General features: G+C 44.6%; 1 protein-coding gene and 1 non-coding gene across 6 annotated transcripts; both read right to left on the minus strand.

The window, feature by feature from the left end:
- Nucleotides 1–87: 87 nt before the first annotated feature.
- LOC118095778 (general transcription factor II-I repeat domain-containing protein 2-like) lies at nucleotides 88–13,486 on the minus strand. 5 transcript variants are annotated; one of them, XM_060281980.1, is made up of 4 exons: nucleotides 13,354–13,486; nucleotides 7,216–7,263; nucleotides 2,501–3,112; nucleotides 88–2,380 (listed from the first exon to the last, which is right to left on the minus strand). In XM_060281980.1, exon 4 carries the CDS (start codon nucleotides 2,369–2,371, stop codon nucleotides 761–763), a length of 1,611 nt encoding a protein of 536 aa, XP_060137963.1. In that variant the 5' UTR covers nucleotides 2,372–2,380; nucleotides 2,501–3,112; nucleotides 7,216–7,263; nucleotides 13,354–13,486; the 3' UTR covers nucleotides 88–760. The 5 variants fall into 5 exon arrangements, with proteins under 5 accessions (XP_060137963.1, XP_060137961.1, XP_060137962.1 ...); XM_060281978.1 differs by having other exon boundaries at nucleotides 3,003–3,112; nucleotides 13,354–13,482; XM_060281979.1 differs by lacking the exon at nucleotides 7,216–7,263 and having other exon boundaries at nucleotides 3,003–3,112; nucleotides 13,354–13,482.
- On the minus strand, nucleotides 4,184–4,280 carry LOC118095939 (small nucleolar RNA SNORA13). Its single transcript, XR_004693852.2, has one exon. It is a non-coding gene; the product is annotated as a small nucleolar RNA SNORA13 (small nucleolar RNA).
- Nucleotides 13,487–19,209: the final 5,723 nt, after the last annotated feature.

Below are 19,209 nucleotides of genomic sequence, written 5' to 3' on the forward strand. Positions count from 1 at the left end.
TGTTGTAAGAAAATTCTGGTTGGCTTTTACAGCCCATCTCCCCCCCACCCAAGGGAAACAAAAACTTATGGAATACGAAAACAAGACAAACTTTTAAATAAAATAATGGAAATGCTTTATTGAATATTTACAGATAAATTTGCAAACAGATAAAAACATTAGCAGGATTGTTGTAATGACCTGCAGTTTGACAAGTATATATATTTAAAATAGGTAAGTGAGCAAATTAAATGAATTTGGATATGCAGATTAATAGCTTTAAGGAACTGCAGAAAGAGGGGGAAGGAAGTCAAGTTTTGACACGTTAAAATGTTTGTAAAATTAAGGAAATGCATAAACCTGAAAAGGACACAAACTATTGATCTTTATTGGCCTGGCAGCAGTGTCTCCCCACCAAATTGCGAGGAGGGACCCCCACAAAGGTGTGTAACACCTTTTAAAACCTCAAAAGTACCCCCCCCCCAATGTTTGGCACAAACTCCAAGGAAGAATTGGCCAGCTGTGAAAGCTGGGGTGTGTGGAAGAGTTTATGTTCTCCTAGGAGGGTTTTTTTTTGCCATTGCAGCATCTGCCTGTGCCTCTAAGGGCACCCACAGAAACTCTCCCAGTAAAGAAACTTCATCAAGAGGCCAATCAGAGTACTGTATATTGAAAAGCAAAGTGGCTAGTAAGCCTGGCCTTTATTAAACTGTTGCAACAGGGTCCCCCATTCACCCCATGCAGGAGAGGAACAATTTTAATCAACACAAACTTATATATTTCAATGGAAAGTATGGACCTGCTTTTGGCTGACGAGATAGTCAATATCCGGTTCCATTTTTGTCACTGCTAGTCGTAGCAAGTGATGCAAGTGTTCATCTGTTAGTCTGGATCCGGTTGAGGATTTCAGACGTTTCAGTTGGGAAAAAGTCTGTTCACAGACATAGGTGCTGCCAAAGATGGCTGCAAATTTGAGTGCATGGTTCCTGAGATTTAGGTATGTCTCAGAGGGGAGAGAGGCATAGAAACTAGTGAGCCTGCTTGATTCAAATTTGTCTTTCAGGGAATCACAAGTCTGTAGGTCAATCAATTCCAATTGGTAAATTGTTTCAGCAGTTTCGAAGTCAACAGAAAATGGGTTCTGGAAAAGCTGTATGTGCTGCTCATGGATGTGAAGCTCTTCAAATCGAGTTTGAAACTCCCTTTGCAAAATTTCCAGTAAATCCACACACGTTTTGTTTGGGAATAAAACTGCTGGTTTTCCCGCCGACAGGTTTTGAGTGGTGGGGAGATGGCAGAAGTTTTCCTCCTTCACTTGATTAATGAGGAGATCCAATTTTGCTTGAAACGCTTTCACATGTGAAAACATATCACAGACGAGCTTCCCCTTTACTCGAAGTTGTACATTGAAAGTGTTGAGTAGCTCTGTTACGTCTGTCAGAAAGGCAAGGTGCCATTTCCATTCTGCATCTTTGAGCTCTGGTACTTCTTTGTTTTTCATGAGCATGAAATCAGAAACATGTGGAAGCAAATCATAAAAATGTTTCAAAACTCTCCCTCGACTCAGCCAAGGGACTTCTGTGTGGTACGGAATATCTTCACGCTCAACATTTAACTCGGACAGAAATTCCTGAAACTGACTGTGGTTTAGTGCATGAGTTCTAATGAAGTTCACACAAGATACCACAGTTTTCATGACAGAGTCAAACTTCAGTGACTTTTTACAACACAGCGCTTGTTGGTGGATAAGGCTGTGTATGGCTATGGGATGTGGCAGATTGTGTCTGTCCATCTCTTGGTTGATGCGTGCAACCACTCCTCTCATGCTAGGAGCACCATCTGTTGTGACACTGGCAAGTTTAGCCCAGTCCAGCTCCAAATCACGCAGAGTTTGGCAAACTTTTTCAAAGATATCCTCTTCTGTTGTTGTTCCGTTGATGCTTTGCAGTGCAGCAAGCTCCTCTGTGACTTCAAAATTATCATTTGTCCCACGAATGAAAATTAGAAGTTGTGCAGAATCACGAACATCAGTGCTTTCATCAAGTGCCAATGAAAAATAACAAAGTTTTTTCGAGGAGTTTTGCAAATGTTCGTGCAAATTTCCCCCCATTTCTTCAATGCTACGTGTAACTGCAGGTCCTGAAAGACTCAATGTTCTAAATAAATCAGTCTTCTCCGGACACAACTCTTTGGAAGCAGAAATAATGCATTCTTTAACAAATTCTCCATACCCGAAGGGTCTGCCAGTACGTGCTATGAGCTTGGCAACTTGAAAACTTGCTCGCAATGATGATGTATTTAGCTCCTCTTGCTTCACAAAAGTATTTTGCTGAGTTGTCAATCCATACCTTAGTTTCAACATTTCAGAATCAATTCTTCTTTTTCTTGACATAATGATTTCCTAGGGATTGAAAATTGCTATTAGTAAAATACCAATAAATAGAGCTACAAAAACAATATACTGTAAGAGCAATAATGACTAAAATAAAATAAATGTCAGCGCTCAGCAGTACAGTCATACCTCGGTTTAAGTACGCTTCGGTTTGAGTACTTTCAGTTTAAGTACTCCACAGACCTGTCTGGAACGGATTCATCCACTTTCCATTACTTTCAATGGGAAAGTTTGCTTCAGGTTAAGTACGCTTCAGGTTAAGTACAGACTTCCAGAACAAATTGTGTACTTAAACCCGGGTACCACTGTAATGCAAATGGTCAATGCTCATGCTGTATTTTCGCTTTTTCATTATTTTAAATGTGATGAATCTATTTCCAAATATATCTTGCAATGTTAAGTGATAATGCACATTAAATATGGGGGAGCCCATTTTAAAACCTGGTCGTGCCTGACCCCGACCAAGGAGGCTGGAGGAGAGATGCCTCAGCAGCTGCCTATCTCAATCCTGAAAACAGTTGAACAACACTTATTTAAAAACCAGAAGCCTTTTTACTTGAATAGGACAATAAATCCCCCCCAAATATGGTACATTCTTTCTGTATGCCACAATTGCTGCGAGATTACTTGCCAAGAATTGGAAGACTCAAGAGATATCAACTATAGATGAATGGCAAATGAAGATGGACTTTATGGAACTTGCCGAACTGACTGGGAGACTCCGCGACCAGGAAGAAGAGGCTGTGGAGGAAGAATGGAAGAATTTTAAAATATATTTGAAAAATTTTAATATTGAACACATTATATTCCTTAGGGAAGTTGATATAGGCTTTTGGTGTTAATGTAGGATTTAGGTTAAGTGCTGGAATGTTTTAGTGTGAAAATTTGATTAATTTTTAATTTTGGAAACTACCAAAGATGATTAGAATTGGAATTCAGATGGGGGGACCGGGGAAAGTCACCTAATGCTATTTAGAAAAAGTTATGAAATTGTAAGAATTATTTGTGTTGTTTTTGTTTTGTTTTTCTTTATTGTTTGTTTGTTCTTATAAAATGAATAAAAATTATTTTTCCAAAAAACAAACAAAAAAAAACACCTGAGGGGCGGCAGAATGAGGCTCCCCGGGCCCAAAATGGCCACTTCCCTGCCCTGCCTCCGAGCATAACGGCTGAAAAGGGAAGGGGGGGCAGCCAGCTTCCCCCCTCTCCCCGCGGCTGCCTCACCCGAGTCACTTGCCTCACACAGCCAAAGGAACTCTCAGCCACGAACCATAGAGAACGCAAAAGCACCAGCCCGCCTGCTGCTCATGCACAGGATCGCATCATCCCTCCCTTATGTATGCACCACTCCCTCCATGCAACCAGCCAACCGCATTAGTGCATGGGACACCATACTTCCTTTCGCCATAGACCCGTTAAGACGGCGGCGGGTTCTGCAATTGCCAGGCGGACCAGGTTCGGGATCCTGGTGGGCCAGATCTGGCCTGCGGTCAGTTTGAGGACCCCTGTAGTTCACTGTTACCATTAAGCTTTTTAATGTTTAATAGATTAATTGTATTTTAATGTCTGTTGGAAGCCGCCCCAGACTGGCTGGGGAAACCCAGCCAGATGGGCGGGATATAAATAATAAAGTATTATTATTAATTATTATATTATTCCAAGGAAGAGTGAAACTGCTAGAGAAGTGCATATACAGTGGAACCTCGGTTTATGAACACCTCAGTTTACGAATTTTCGGTTTATGAACGCCGCAGACCCGTCTGGAACGGATTAATCCACTTTCCATTACTTTCAATGGGAAAGTTTGCTTCAGTTTATGACCTGAAGCTGCAAGTGGGGGGATTTGTTTTATGCCTTCTCTGACACCATGTTCGTTAGCAACCAAAACAAACAGGCAACACTGAAGGCAAGATGACACGAAGCAGGCAAAGGCAAACCCGGCCCTCCAGATGTTTTTGGACTACAACTCCCATGATCCCTAGCTAGCAGGACCAGTGGTCAGGGTCAGGGGCGTACCCAGGATCAAAACTAGGGGAGGGGGGCATGCCATGGTCGTTCAGGTTGTGACATTTCAGCATGGAAAAGGCGAATGAAACAAACATTTCATTATATATAATTATAGCAGTTCTTTATTACGGTAGTTGTTACAATTATTTGCTTGGGGGGGGAATTAATTTTTATTCTAGTTACATGTCTTATACTAATATCGTTTTTCTTGGGTTTGAACAAAACTTGTTCAAAACTTTCAATTCAATCCAGTCCTGATTTTCTTTGAAGAATTTCCGATGGACGCTCATCAAACACAGCCCAGTCAGTCTTTCCTCTCCCATTGTACTTCTGAGCCAGGTCTTTACCCTTCGAAGGGTGCTGAAAGATCGTTCAACAGTAGCTGTGGTGGATGGGAAAGCACTTAAAATGAGGAGTGCGTGCCTTGTTGCAGGAAAAAAAATATTAGCCTCCTCCAAAAGTGCAGCCACTTCAATGTCCTGTAATGTGTCTGCTGCTAAATCCTTCTCTTTCCACAGATTATACCACAATTTTAATTCTGCAGCGATATCACCCAACTCATAAAACTCCATGAAGGGCTTTGCATTTTTTTCCAAATCTCTTGAAGCCATTTTTAGCATGTATGAAGGATGAAGATGGGATAAGGCAAAAGCAGGTGTATTTTCATGTGAGAATCTAACATTCAAAGATAAAGTTAGGGAGTCAAGATAAGGGATGATCAACGACCGTCTCCAGTATTCAATCGCAGTCTCAGATGGCGGATTACCTGTGCGTATTTGCTTTTGAGAGATTCGTGGTACTGATAATTCAACCCCGACTTTCTCTGCGATATCATGTGCTTTTTTAAGTAATTCATCAGAAACATGCTCAATTTCTTGTTGATGCGTCTTGATGAGATCAAGGATTAGACCAATATGTTTCCTCACCCTAATCAAATCCATATTTTTACCTTGCAGAACGTTCGCAGCGGGTTCCAAAATCGCAGCGTATTCTGCAATCATGACTAAACCTACGATGAAACTTGGTTTAGTAACTACACAGTGCAATAGATGGGCAGATGTTCTTGTAGCATAGTTTCCTTCGACTGAGAGATGTTCTAGTGCATTGACGATTTCATGGAAGCTTTCTGAAAAATTTCTTATGCTCTTGTATTTCTCAGACCGTCTGGTCTCACAGAGTCTTGATAGATTGGGAACCAAATTCCTGCGGGCTGACGACTCACTAAAGAAGGATATTGTATCCTGAACCGTTGCAATTATGTTTCTTATTTCTGGTAGTGTGCTAGCATCATTGACCACAAGATTTAGTTTGTGGCTTGAGCAATGGAAAAATAAAGATTTACTGTACTTTTTCTTCAGAATGGCCTGCACACTACCTTCTTTTCCAGCCATCGTAGAACATCCGTCAAATCCAAATCCAACGCAATTCTCTGCTGGAAGATTCTGATCAACTAAAAAACTCTGAATTGCGCTAGCGATTGTAGGGGCTTCTTGAGATTTCAGCTCAACATAGCCTACAAATTCCTCTCTGATTTTTTTTTGACTCTCATCATAAAACCGCAATCCGATAGGAAGCTGTTCTTTTCCTGCGATATCTGCTGTTTCATCAGCTATTACAGAGTAAGCTTTTGCTTGTTTACAATCTTCGATAATTCTTTCTTTGACAACTTCACCACATAATCTTATAATCTCATTTTGAATTTTTGGTGAAGTGTAAACTGCATTTTTTCGACATCTATCCAAGTAACTCTTTAGCTTCTCATCACCACAGCCAGTTCTCAAAAGGCCAAAGAAAACCCCCTCATCTCCTTCCTTTCCTCTAAGCGGCAAATCATGAGTTCCACAAAATATGATACAATAAATGATTGATAACAATATTTGTTTTTCTTCAATCATCCTCTGGTGACCACTTTGCAACTGGACATCAACGTGTACCGGTGAAGAATTACTAGACCCTTGTTCCATAATCGACTCCAAATCTGATGGTTCGGTCAGCTGAGTTCCATCCTCATCACCATCATTGCTTCCACTTCCACTACTGTCATCTTGATCCTTTTTCCGTTTGAGAGATTTTCTGTCTGAAAATCATAGAAATTAACATAGTACACAAACCATTAACAATCATTCATCCAAAAAATAAAATTAAATGATGTAATAATTTTAGCATTAGATTTGCCTGCAGACAAGTCAGACTCAGCTCCTTTGAATAATACAATAATAAACAGCATAACATTGATTATAATAAACCTCTCTTATTATTACTTGTTGGTGAACATATAATAAATGTTATTTTTGATTTGTATTTGAGAAATTTGAAAACTCCACTGGTTTTTTTTTTCCCTAAACGCGAGTCCAATATTCAATAGTATTCCACATTAGGGACACTGCGAGCCTAATTTGGAATAGTAGGAGTTTACTCAATAATATTTGATTTTATAAATTCAGATTGTGGTGAAATAAATTCATCAAGTCCAAACTGTCACTAAAGATCTAAGCAATACTATAAAATAACTTTCACTCATAAAAAACTGAAATTCATGGAGATAGAAATGAAAATTTAATTTTTTCCATAATAGGGCACTTTAAATGTTTTTAAATCTAATTTTTAAATCAATGGTGTTCTAAAATGTATAATTTAGAAAAATAATAAACTTAGAGAGGGGAGAAAGAAAGTTATAAAATATGGTATGCAGTAGAAAATTTTCTGATCAAATCAAACCTAATCATCCTAGTTCCTAGATATTAATATATTTTTACAAATAAAAGTAACATTTTAGCATAAAATTAAATAAAGTTTTAATTTAAAATTTAATTTTCTACAGAAATTACTTAACTTACCTTTTTGGAACCAGTTTCTTATATCCATTTAGGCAGCCTTGATGTCTTCTAAATGTAAATAAGAAGGTAAACTTATAAACTATAACTGGAAAAAATTCGAACAATTGGTTGTTTCAAAGAAACACTTAGTAAACATTAACAGTGAATGCTAACTAACGCCTCGCATTCAACTAAAATACTGATCAACTAGCGGCGGGCAGCTCAGTATAGTGACACGGAACTCACTAGACCCCTCTTCTCTCTACTAGAGCCCGCTAGAGACCTCTCCCTCCCGTGAATCCCACTGGCTGGCTGACATAGATTCCTCTACCAGTCGCTAGGTGGCTCTAGATACACCATTTTTACACCATTTCAGTGTGGTAAACTACTGATTATTCGCCATTGCCCTACCAAATTTTGTTTCGTTTCATCACTTTATAACCATTTGATTTTTTTTGCTTCTATTTTTTTTATAATAATTTTTATTAATTTTGCATATTAACAAAACAAAGACACATACACAATTAAGTAACATAATTTCCACCTTCTTCTAACCCACCCTCCATGAGATCCCTCCTGCCACAAGGTATTCCCATGAACAGTGCGCAGTCGAAGGCGGTGCCTTTTATAATTGGGCTTATCCCCAGCCCTCCCTCCTCACCCCAGCAACGCCCCCCTGCCACCGAGGAGTCCTAGGGTAATAAGAAGAGAGAAGGTGAGTGTCCACCCAACTATTTAAACTTTACCAAAAATCATCAGGAAAAAAGAAAAAGAGAAAAAGAGAAAAACACATAAAAAAGAAAAAGAAACAGAAAAAAAATAGAATAAATCTTTTTTCCAAACCATTGTGTTATGGGCTTCCCCTACCTCCCCCCTTTTCTGATTTTCATTTTCAACATCATTTAAGCAGTTTTCTTGTCATATCCCCCACTCTATTTTCGAAATTCTCCAATCTTATATCAATAACATCCTCATTTTCTATTAAATTTTCTTCTATCATCATTTCTCATTCTCTCCCCCCCACCCCCCAGCACTCCCCCTGCCACAGAGAGTTTCTAATCTAGAGGAAAGAAGGGGAGAGGCAATGGTTCTTTTTCCAATTGGGTCTTCCCTCCCTCCCCGCCCCAGGAGCCCCCCCCCTGCCACCAAGAGCTCCCTGCGCGCAGAAGGCCGACAAGAGGAAGAGGAACCCCCAATCGTCCCCTGAATTATTTATCAATCTCTTTTATAATACTTCTAAATAACTCCTAAATCTTGTTTCTATCTCATCATCATTCTTTTTCTTCCCATGCCCCAATTTTTCCCAAAAACTCCCATATTCTTAAAACCTATTTGCATTCCCAATTCTAAATTTTCTCCTTATCCCCAATTCTCCCACCCCACCCCCCCGATCTCGGCCTTCCCCCTCCAGTCCAGCAAGTACCAAAGTCCATGATCCAGTTTTCAGTCCTTTTTTTTTTTAATCCATCCTGTTAAACAGAATACTTTCCTCCTTCATCCCACCCCCTTCCTGACAAATTTTCCAGTCCAGGCTTCTCTATTCTCCTCCCCCCAGAAGTCCTTTCTTCTTTGCAGGATGCATTTCTTGTGGGTTTTCTGTCTCTTCAGAAATTCTTGCTTCTCCCCCTCGAAAGGAGGGGTATTCCAACTCTCGGCTATTTCTTTGTTCTTTTGCGGATCCTGTGTCCCATCCCCATTTTCTTCAGTTTTGTTGTAGTTCAAATCAGTCTTTTTATCCTCTTGCACCATTTCTTGAAGAGTCTCATCTTTCTGTACATCTTGGTTTATTCCTTCCAATTGTTGTTGAGTCTTATGCATACTAATTTTTATTTCCCACAAGAGTCTGAAAACTTTCTCCTGGAAGCCAGGTGTGTAATCTCTTGTTGACATTTTTCTAGCTTTTCAAGGTCAGAGCAAAACTTGGGAAACAGGAAGTGGTTACAAGTTATAATTATTCCTTAGTCCAAACTGGATGCATTATATTCAATGTATTTTATCTTCAACTTCTTAATTATTTCCAAAAGGCTGCGTTCAGCCCTCAAATATCAAACCGAAAATCTTTAAAAGTCAGTTCCTTCCTTTCCCTCACCCCATTATTTTCCACTCACTGTTCTGTTCGGGGTGCCTATTTTCAGGGTATGGAGAGGGTCTCTTCTTCAATTACATATGCTTGCAGGGTTTTTACAATCTGAAACCGTTCTCCCCCTTTACCCTGCCTCTGGGGGAGAATCTTAAGTCAGTTTTTGGAAATATTCAAGCGGTAAAGTTCTTTGCCCCGGCACCGGGAGTCTTCCTTAAGCTGCTTCGTCTTTAAATCAGTAGGGGGGAGATTGGCTTCCGTTTTTCAAATCTCACCCCCGTTCCAAATTTTAAATCCTTTTTTTATTTACTCAAATCCTTCTTTGGAAAAATCCAGCACTCTCCGCCTCCGGCACGGAGCTTCTCCCTGCAAGGGTAGTGATGGCGCTCCAAAATGGCCCCCGCAACTACAACCCATCTCGCTCCGGAGCTCTTATTAGAACCTACCGGAGAGTTGGGGAGTCGGGATTGGGGCGCTGCTGGGCTAATTCTGCCCCCAAAACGCTCAATTTGGGGTTCTATGGGGTGCAGCGGCGCTCCCGCTGCTTCCCCCCCCCTTGCAGAGTCGGGTCGCCTCGGAGCTTGAGACGGACCCCGCCGGACGACGCTGGCACTGAACCGGAAGCCTAATTTTTTTTTGCTTCTAGAGGGGGCAGCTGCCCCCCCGCCCCTCGCTGGGTACGCCCATGGTCAAGGGTGATAGGGATTGTACAGCGGTACCTCACAAGAAGAAATTAATTCGTTCCGCGAGTCATTTCATCTTACAAAAATTTAGTCTTGCGAAGTGTGGTTTCCCATAGGAATGCATTGAAATTTAATTAATGCATTCCTATGGGTTCCGGGGGACTGGCGGCGGCAGCGGCGCTTGCTCACTTGGCTCCGGGAAGGAAGGCAGGCAGGTGGCAACAGCGGGCACTGTTTGCCGGGGCTGTTGCCGCCTGCCTGCCTTCCCCGAGCCAAGCGAGCAAGCGCCGCCGGCAGTTCCCCAGAGCCAAAGCGCAGCGGGCGCTGCTTGCCGGGGCTATTGCCGCCTGCCTTCCCCAAGCCCTTGCTTGCCTCGGGGAAACCAGGCGCAGGGACATGGCAAGGCAACGTGACGCCCGGGGCAGCAAATTGCCATGCACCCGGGTGCCGCAGCATCAAACTGCTCCCCACCCCCCATCGCCGCTTGTAAAAAAGCAGGCATTGGCAAGCTGCTGGCAAACCTCAACCTTGTATGGGGATGCTGCCGCTCAGGCTCCTCCGCTCGGCAGCCGCATCCCTGTACGGATGGCTGAGGTTTGCCGGTGGCTCAGCTCTAGCGCTGGGATCGCGAGCAGAGGAAGAAGGGGCAGGCGGCTCCTCCTCCTTCCCTGTTCCCCGTCAAACTTCTCCCCACCCCCATCGCCGCTTGCCAATGCCTGCTTTTACAAGTGGCGGCGGCGGGGAGAAGTTTGACGCCGTGGCACCCAGGTGCATGGCAATTTGCTGCCCCGGGTGTCACGGCGCCTCGCTACTGTACGCCCCTGCGCCTGCCTTCCCCGAGCCAAGCAAGGGCTCGGGGAAGGCAGGTGGCAACCCCCCCCGGCAAGGCAAGCTGTTGCCGCCTGCCTTCCCCGAGCCAAGCGAGCAAGCGCCAGTTGCCAGTCCCCCGGAGCTGAAGCGTCTTGCGAAGCACAGCCATAGACGAATTCGTATTGAGAGATGCCTTGCGCAGCGCAAAACGCTATCTTGCGAATTTTTCGTTGCGCGAGGCATTTTTCTTGCGAGGTACCACTGTAGTCCCAAAACATCTGGAGGGCAGAGTTTGCCTACCTACATTACAGAGTTGGATACAGTCAACTCTAAATTCATTCATTCCGCAAGCAGTTTCTTATAGCAAAAATTTCGTCTTGGAAAGCGCATTTGTGTGACCGGGGAAAAAATGGAAAAAAATTCCTCCTGCAAATCACAGCCATAGGAAACTTTGTCTTGCGAGTCTCCAAAGAGATTGCAAAACACACGACTGTATATTATGTCAGGAGTAGGCAACCTAAGGCCCGGATGCGGCCCAATCACCTTCCAAATCCAGCCTGTGGACGGTCCAGGAATCAGCGTGTTTTTACATGAGCAGAATGTGTGCTTTTATTTAAAATGCATATCTGTGTTATTTGTGGGGCATAGGAATTCGTTCATTCTTATTATTTTTCAAAATATAGTCTGGCCCACCACATGGTCTGAGGCACGGTGGACCGAAAGGTTGCTGCTGACCCCTGCATTATGTGCAGGGGAAGGAGGAAATAGGCTCAGGAACTAGCATTTCCTGCAGTTTAGCATACTGAATTTTAATACACCTGGCTGTTTCTAAGAATACTGAAAGGGGGGGGAGAAGAGATTAAGGATAGAAAGAAAAACTACTGTTAAGCCTTCACCTGCCCCCCTCTATTGATGTTACTGCTCCTCCGCTTTCCCCCTCTGCGGCAGGCATGCCCAAACTCTGCCCTCCAGATGTTTTGGGACTACAATTCCCACCATCCCTGACCACTGGTCTTGTGAGCTAGGGGTGATGGGAGTTGTAGTCCCAAAACATCTGGAGGGTCGAGTTTGGGGGGGTGCCCGCTCTATGGCTTCTTTCTCACAAAATCTCATTTACCGTACCTTGTTGCAGGAATTTATGTATAGGTGGGGGGTTGCCCCTCCAGCAGATACCATGCACATGCACCCCACTACCAAAATCATCACAATCACTTTTGTGACTTGTCCCTACAAAACACGTCATCAGAGTTTCTTCCTATCTATTCAAAGGGCCTCTGCTGCATAATACCACATGTAACAATTCACTGATAAATGCACCTATGTACTGGCTCACAGAGGAAAACTTCAGAAATTCATATAGACATGTGAGCTCAGCTACTCAGCAGCCCCTCTGCCTGAGTGATAATTCCTGGCATCCTGATACCCGACTACCAGACTGATAGCCATTCCAGAAATAACAAGCCCAGATGAAGACAAAAGGGTGCGATTAACTTGGCTGGGAAACAGGGAAATGTAAATATCTCTTTTGTTACACTTGAGGGATGTTTGGTGGAGGGCAAGGGGAGGCAAGGGGCAGGGTCCAGGGTGCTCAGATGACTGCCATCAAACCTCCCCTTTCATGATGTAACCATGATGCATAAGTGATGTAGTTTTGGGGGGAGGGTGTAACATGGGAATTAACAGCTAATAAAAGTTTGGGTTCCCTTTTGCAAGGGGCTTCCCTCTTGTTTCACCTGGTGGCACAGTCTTCAATAAAGACCAGGCACCCCCAAACTGCGGCCCTCCAAATGTTTTGGCCTACAACTCCCATGATCCCTAGCTAACAGGACCAGTGGTCGGGGAAGATGGGAACTGTAGTCCAAAAAATCCAGAAGGCCGAAGTTTGGGGAAGCCTGATGAAGACCAAGCCTACTGGCTGCTGTTTTGCTCTGGTATCCCTGTTTTCTTTGTCCAAGGGAGCCCTCAGATTTCTCCATTCACGTGCCCCGGCCAGCCCAACCAACCCGGCCTCCTCCTGAGGCTCCACAGGGCGCGAGTCCCGGGCGGCCACGTGACGCCGCCATTGCTGGCCTCTGCGACCCCCACGCGCTAAGCAACCCCGCTCCCCCAACCTCCGCGCGCCCATTCTCGCGAGAGGACGAGCTCCCTCAGACGCCGGCGAGGCCTCTTACACGCCCGCCTTGCGCAGATCCCCGGCTGCCGGGGAAGGGGAAAAAGAGCCTTTACTTTTAACCGCCGGGCTTCTTTTATTTTAGGTGGGGTGGGCGTTCATACCTCGGCGGAAGCTTCCGACCCTCCCGCCGGCAGAGGCTGCGGCCTTCGAAGGAAGCGCTTTCTCCCGCCCCTCAAGTTTTAAGCCAGGGCGCTGCGGTTCTTTTAAAAGGGCTGCCGGGACATGCCATCTCCGCGGAAGGCGGGGGGAAATAAAGCGCAGAGCCCGAGGGAGAGACGAAACGGCGGACGCTGTGGGAAGCCGGCTCACTTCGCTCCCCCTCCATGCCTGCGCTTCCCCTTATCCTTCTGTTTCCCGTCTCCCCTGCCAACCGCCACACCTATCAGCCCCCCTCTCTCCCCCCCCAGCCTTACTTCACTTGGTAGGCTCCAGTCCCCGCCGCTCTTCCCGCGCTTTTCAAAGCCCGCGCTTGGTATCCCTCTGTCTCTCTCAACCGCCGCCTTCCTCTCGCGCGCCGAGAGCGGGAAACAGGGACTTCTTATACCCTCCGCTCCGGGCCAAACCATTGTTGCTGGAGCGGGAGGGGGGTGCAGGGAAGGAGAGAGAGAAGACCAGGCCAGACCGCGCCATTCCTTGATTTCTTCAGGAAACCATCGTATCCCAGACAGGTTTCAAAGGCCTGACATATATACCGAACGCGCACTCAGGTCCTTTGTCGAAAAATGAGGATGTGGAATGTACCAACTGTGCTTCTCTCCCCCCCCTTCATTCCTCTTCATGCTGTTCTCATTCAAATGGTTGCTGGACCCTAGAGCTAACACCCAATAAGGTGCTACACCCAATATGCCAGCAAGTTTGGAAAACTCAGCAATGGCCAGAGGATTGGAGAAGATCAGTCTACATCCCAATTCCAAAGAAGGGCAGTGCCAAAGAATGCTCCAACTACCGCACAATTGCGCTCATTTCACACGCTAGCAAGGTTATGCTTAAAATTCTACAAGGCAGGCTTAAGCAGTATGTGGACCGAGAACTCCCAGAAGTGCAAGCTGGATTTCGAAGGGGCAGAGGAACCAGAGACCAAATAGCAAACATGCGCTGGATTATGGAGAAAGCTAGAGAGTTCCAGGAAAAACGTCTACTTCTGCTTCATTGACTATGCAAAAGCCTTTGACTGTGTCGACCACAGCAAACTATGGCAAGTTCTTAAAGAAATGGGAGTGCCTGATCACCTCATCTCCCTCCTGAGAAATCTCTATGTGGGACAAGAAGCTACAGTTAGAACTGGATATGGAACAACTGAGTGGTTCAAAATTGGGAAAGGAGTACGACAAGGTTGTATATTGTCTCCCTGCTTATTTAACTTATATGCAGAATTCATCATGCGAAAGGCTGGACTAGATGAATCCCAAGCCGGAATTAAGATTGCCGGAAGAAATATCAACAACCTCAGATATGCAGATGACACAACCTTGATGGCAGAAAGTAAGGAGGAATTAAAGAACCTTTTAATGAGGGTGAAAGAGGAGAGCGCAAAATATGGTCTGAAGCTCAACATCAAAAAAACCAAGATCATGGCCACTGGTCCCATCACCTCCTGGCAAATAGAAGGGGAAGAAATGGATGCAGTGAGAGATTTTACTTTCTTGGGCTCTTTGATCACTGCAGATGGTGACAGCAGTCACGAAATTAAAAGACGCCTGCTTCTTGGGAGAAAAGCAATGACAAACCTAGACAGCATCTTAAAAAGCAGAGACATCACCTTGCCGACAAAGGTCCGTATAGTTAAAGCTATGGTTTTCCCAGTAGTGATGTATGGAAGTGAGAGCTGGACCATCAAGAAGGCTGATCGCCGAAGAATTGATGCTTTTGAATTATGGTGCTGGAGGATGTCGGAGAACCAGCCGACTCTTAGGTGCGAGGAAATCATGAGACGAGAGTCAAGAGTTTCAGATAGAGAGCATGAGCAGAGTGCTCTGAGCGAAGTGCTGACTGCCTCTCAGCCCCAGCTCCTTTTTATTCAGGATCCTTTCCTTGTCAAAAACATTAACCTTTAACCTATACATGACTCATGCAAACAAGGAAGATGTGTAAACAATAAACCTGTGCCTTACACAGAGAACTCCATTTGTACATTCCCACAGAGTGTTTCCTGTGTATTTTCCCACAGAGTATTTCCTGTGTACATTCCCACAGAGTATTTCCTGTGTACATTCCCACATCACCTCTTTCTTTTTATTTTTAAGCAACAGGGTTAATCAACTCATCGGAAGCCTCGATAGGGAGTCGCTGATACCTCGCAACGAAGGCTCCACGTGAAATTCCAGTGGAGAGGCGTGCAGCCTGAAACCAGGTCATGCATTGACCAAAGAGGGAGGGTAAACATTGAATGCAGCAACATAACATAACCAAGCCACAGGCTAATCCTATAACCGTCAAAAGTGTTTTCCTGATCCAGGCACCGTTAGGCAACCAAGACAGCAGCCATTCCCATGGATCAAAACCCACGGCAGGTTGCAAGGGCCGTGCAGCCACCAAGTTTTCCATTTCTTGTATAGTATGGGTAATGTTAGGACCATTATCTTGCACATACATGCAACAATGACTATGTATTAAGGCACATATGCCTCTTTTCGAGGCTAAAATCACATCCTGTAATTCTGTATTGATCAATTTCATGCCTTTAACTGTGTCATTGAACAAAGCCTCTGTCCAGTTAGCTAAGAGATGCAAATCTCTATAATTCATTGCTACTCCTAATAATGGCAAAATACTACGAGCTATCTGAGTATCAGTATATTGTGTTATAGGGGCATTGACTTCGTGATTATTGCGCAAGCGGGTGCGAGGAAGAGCATCTAACTTATACACCAGTGGTATCACTACCCCTAGAGTGCAAGTCCCTGAAAAAGCAGAGGGAATCTCTTTGTATGCTTTCTTACCACACAAAAGCCACATATTTGATTGTAACACGCATGTGGATCTCCAACTCTTCTTCATCCAATCAAACCATGAATAAAAATCACGGCATGTAGCCTGTTGGTAATATGTCATGTATCTGGTAACATTATTAATTGTTACCTTGGGCCTGCCGCTTTGGGTAGTGACATTAAGAAAACAAGAGCTACCATTAATATATAAGTCCAATTACAATAAGGGTAATGACCTAAAAATCTGCTACTATCGTGATTAAAACGAAAACATCGTGGAGCTACTTCTAATAATGATAATATAACAGGGGGTGAACTAATACGATTATCTCTCATATTATTACTAATTCTAAAAGAATCATTAATAGGAATACCATGCAGTAATACACCCAAGTGTTGTGACTACGAGGGAATATGTAAGCAAATCCAACAATCAGAATAGTTAAGCAATTTCGCAAAACTGAGAAATATCCTGTACATAGGTATTATTATTCCATATGGAATGATAAGAGTCATGTCTTTGATACTTCTGTAAAATGGCAGCACGCCTAGAGCGATTATGGCTTGCAGATCGAATAGATGGAAGGTGATCTTGACGGAGTGCAGCCATATTTAGAGCACGATGCCGCCAGGTGCCATGGTGTTTCAGACCGGGTGACAAGCGCTGTCCTCCAGAAAGAGTGTAGAAAGGTCTGCCTCCTCCCTCAGCGGCATCTGCGACTGAATGGGCTGAAGAAGAAGCTGTAGATGATTGCCAGGGTCGTACACAGCGTGCTGGCACCCACAGAGGGTCCCCATCGATGGCATATCCACGTCCCCAGGTAATCAGCGGTACAGGGCCACGCCATGCTGGATCCGGATGTTTCCTGAAAGACACAAGGGGGCGAGGCAGCTCCTCCTCTTTTCTAAAATGTAATTCTGCTGGAGGAAGCTGCTTATTATGTGGGTATAAAAGATTAAAAAGCACTTGATGCACAATATAAGATATTTCAGTAATAGGAGCGTTCTTTCCACTTAGTTGTTTAAAAAGCAGAGATTTAAAAGTTGAATGCTCAACAATTGCTTGTCCTGTAGAAGTAAAAGGAATACCATGAGTTAATTTCACATTCCACAATTTACAGAAATCAGAAAATCGCTTAGAAATGTACGCTGGGCCATTATCCGTTTTGATGCTGCTAGGCTTTCCCATGACTGAAAAACAGCGCAGAGTGTGCTGTATTACGTGCCTGGCTGTCTCCCCTTTTAAGGGCGTCGCCCAGATGAAGCCCAAAGACGTGTCCACCGTGAGGTGCAGTCTTGAAAAAAGAGGCTAACAACGGGGTGAGAGTGACATCCATTTGCCAAATTGAGAGAGGGGCAATCCCTCTGGGATTGACAGCATCAAAAGGAAACATGGTAGGGGCTTTAGAACAAGAAGAACATTGCAAGATAATGTCTCGTGCCTGAGAAATTGATGTTCGAAAAGACTTGGCAAGAACCTTGGCAGATTGGTGAAAGGTGGCATGGCTCAGCAGAGGGTCAGAAAACAAAGAAAAGACCTGCTCTTGCTGCAAAGAGAGAGACAATTGCAACAAAATCATCATCCAGAGCAGGGAAATGTATGCCACTGACAAGAATGTTAAAAGTCTGGAGACATACTGAGTATCAACAATCAGGTTAAACTTCACATTCTGAAATAGATCAAATGCCAAAATCACCACAGCCAATTCAGAACGCTGAGCGGATTCCTGCTCCGTTGTAAATCTTGTCTTCCAGGCCCCCTCCTCCCTCCACACAACCACCCCCCTTGTCTTGGTCTCATCTGTGAAGAGGGTGAGAGCAAAGGGGATAGGGGAGGGGGAGCACAGGGAACGGAGGGAATAGGAGACAGAGGAAAGAAAGATCAATGCCACAGCACATTGTCTTCCCTTGATAACAACGTCCATAACAGCTGCTGGAGAAGTATGTACGTTCCGCAGTGGTGCATGGGGCAAGTGTAGCCATCCAATAAGACAAACGCGAGACTGAGAAAATTCTGCAGGCCGATAGAGAACAGCTGTGGGCAGCAATTTTGTGGCAAAAACAGCCAATGACAATAGTCCTGTGGAATCCAGGCGATCCACCATAGATTTTTGCAAATGGTGATTAATCGTTGCCAGGGCTGATTCCATATCCTGTATGATGTCTGCCGGTTGCTTATGTCCTTTCAGGGCATTGTACAGAGGTGATAGTACACACGTTGGCAAGTCTATGTATGATTTTGCCCAATTCGAATGTCCTAACAGCAGTTGTAGATCCACCAGCCAGAGTACCGCTGGAAAATGCAGCTGCAGTATCAGGGGGGGTGCTGCTTGTTGCGTATCCTTGTGTTCCAGGTATGTGATAGGCAGGGTGCGTTGAATTTTTTCCGGGGCGATTTTAAGCCCTGCAGAGGTGAAATCCTCTGTCAGCTGGTGCACCCATGTTTCAGGAATGTCTTTAGCGGCAAGCAATTTTGCTGTGTGGGATTCAGAGCCGATTGATTGACAGGCTTTTAACATGTCGGCTATTGCCACATTAGGTGTAGCTACCAGCGGGCGCAAAGCTTGTTTACAGTCATCATTGGCATTATCAAAGGCTAATTGTCTGATGATTACTTCTTGCGCTGCTGTATCTTGAACCTGGCGTCTAAGGGTATTGTACAGTCTATTTATGAAAGCGCCATAAGGTTCAGTGGGTCCTTGCTGCACGCTCCCCCATCGCCCCCCTTTTCCTAACTTCTCAGGAGGAACAGACATCAAAGCCTCCTGGGCAGCTGAAATTGTGGCGTCCCAGTACTGAGGATCCAGAGCCAATTGCTGCGCAGTTGTTAAAAAATTCCCAGACCCTGTGAGACCATCCAGGACGTCTGCAGGAGTTAACAGGACAGGGGGAGGTGCGCCTGCTGCCAGAGCTGCAAAGGCATTGGCATGTGCTGCCAGTGTAGCATTATTCAAATATGTTTGGATATCATGGACCCGGCGTTGACAAGCCCAGGTCCAACTTTGCATAAAAACTATCATTTGATTTGGTTTGAGCACTGTTCTAGCCAGTAATTTAATATCCTCTGGCAATAATTGCTGTTGAAAAATAGTGCCAAAGAGACCAAGAGTATACGGGGAATGCAATCCATTGTCTCTTACTGACTGATACAATTCTTTGATGTATCGGAGTTCAAATTGCTCGTGCCGTGGTGCCCCACCCCCAGGCACAATCACAGGATAAGCAGCTGACATTTCAGTAGAAGCCAGCAAAGGAGCTGCTGCTTTAAGAGATTCCTGGAGCTTTGTAGTATTCCCCCCCTCCTGCTTCACAGTGGGCACGGTACTTTGAAAAGCAGGCAAA

Source organism: Zootoca vivipara, chromosome 13 (assembly GCF_963506605.1).
Source record: "Zootoca vivipara chromosome 13, rZooViv1.1, whole genome shotgun sequence".
Taxonomy (NCBI): Eukaryota; Metazoa; Chordata; class Lepidosauria; order Squamata; family Lacertidae; genus Zootoca; species Zootoca vivipara.

Bases quoted from the DNA above. Each gene is read 5' to 3' on its own strand.
- LOC118095778 (XM_035137012.2), bottom strand. From the start codon at position 7,243: ATGGATATAAGAAACTGGTTCCAAAAAG. The intron at 6,456-7,215 runs GTAAGTTAAGTA...TATGATTTTCAG, and splicing joins AAGAAACTGGTTCCAAAAAG to ACAGAAAATCTCTCAAACGG.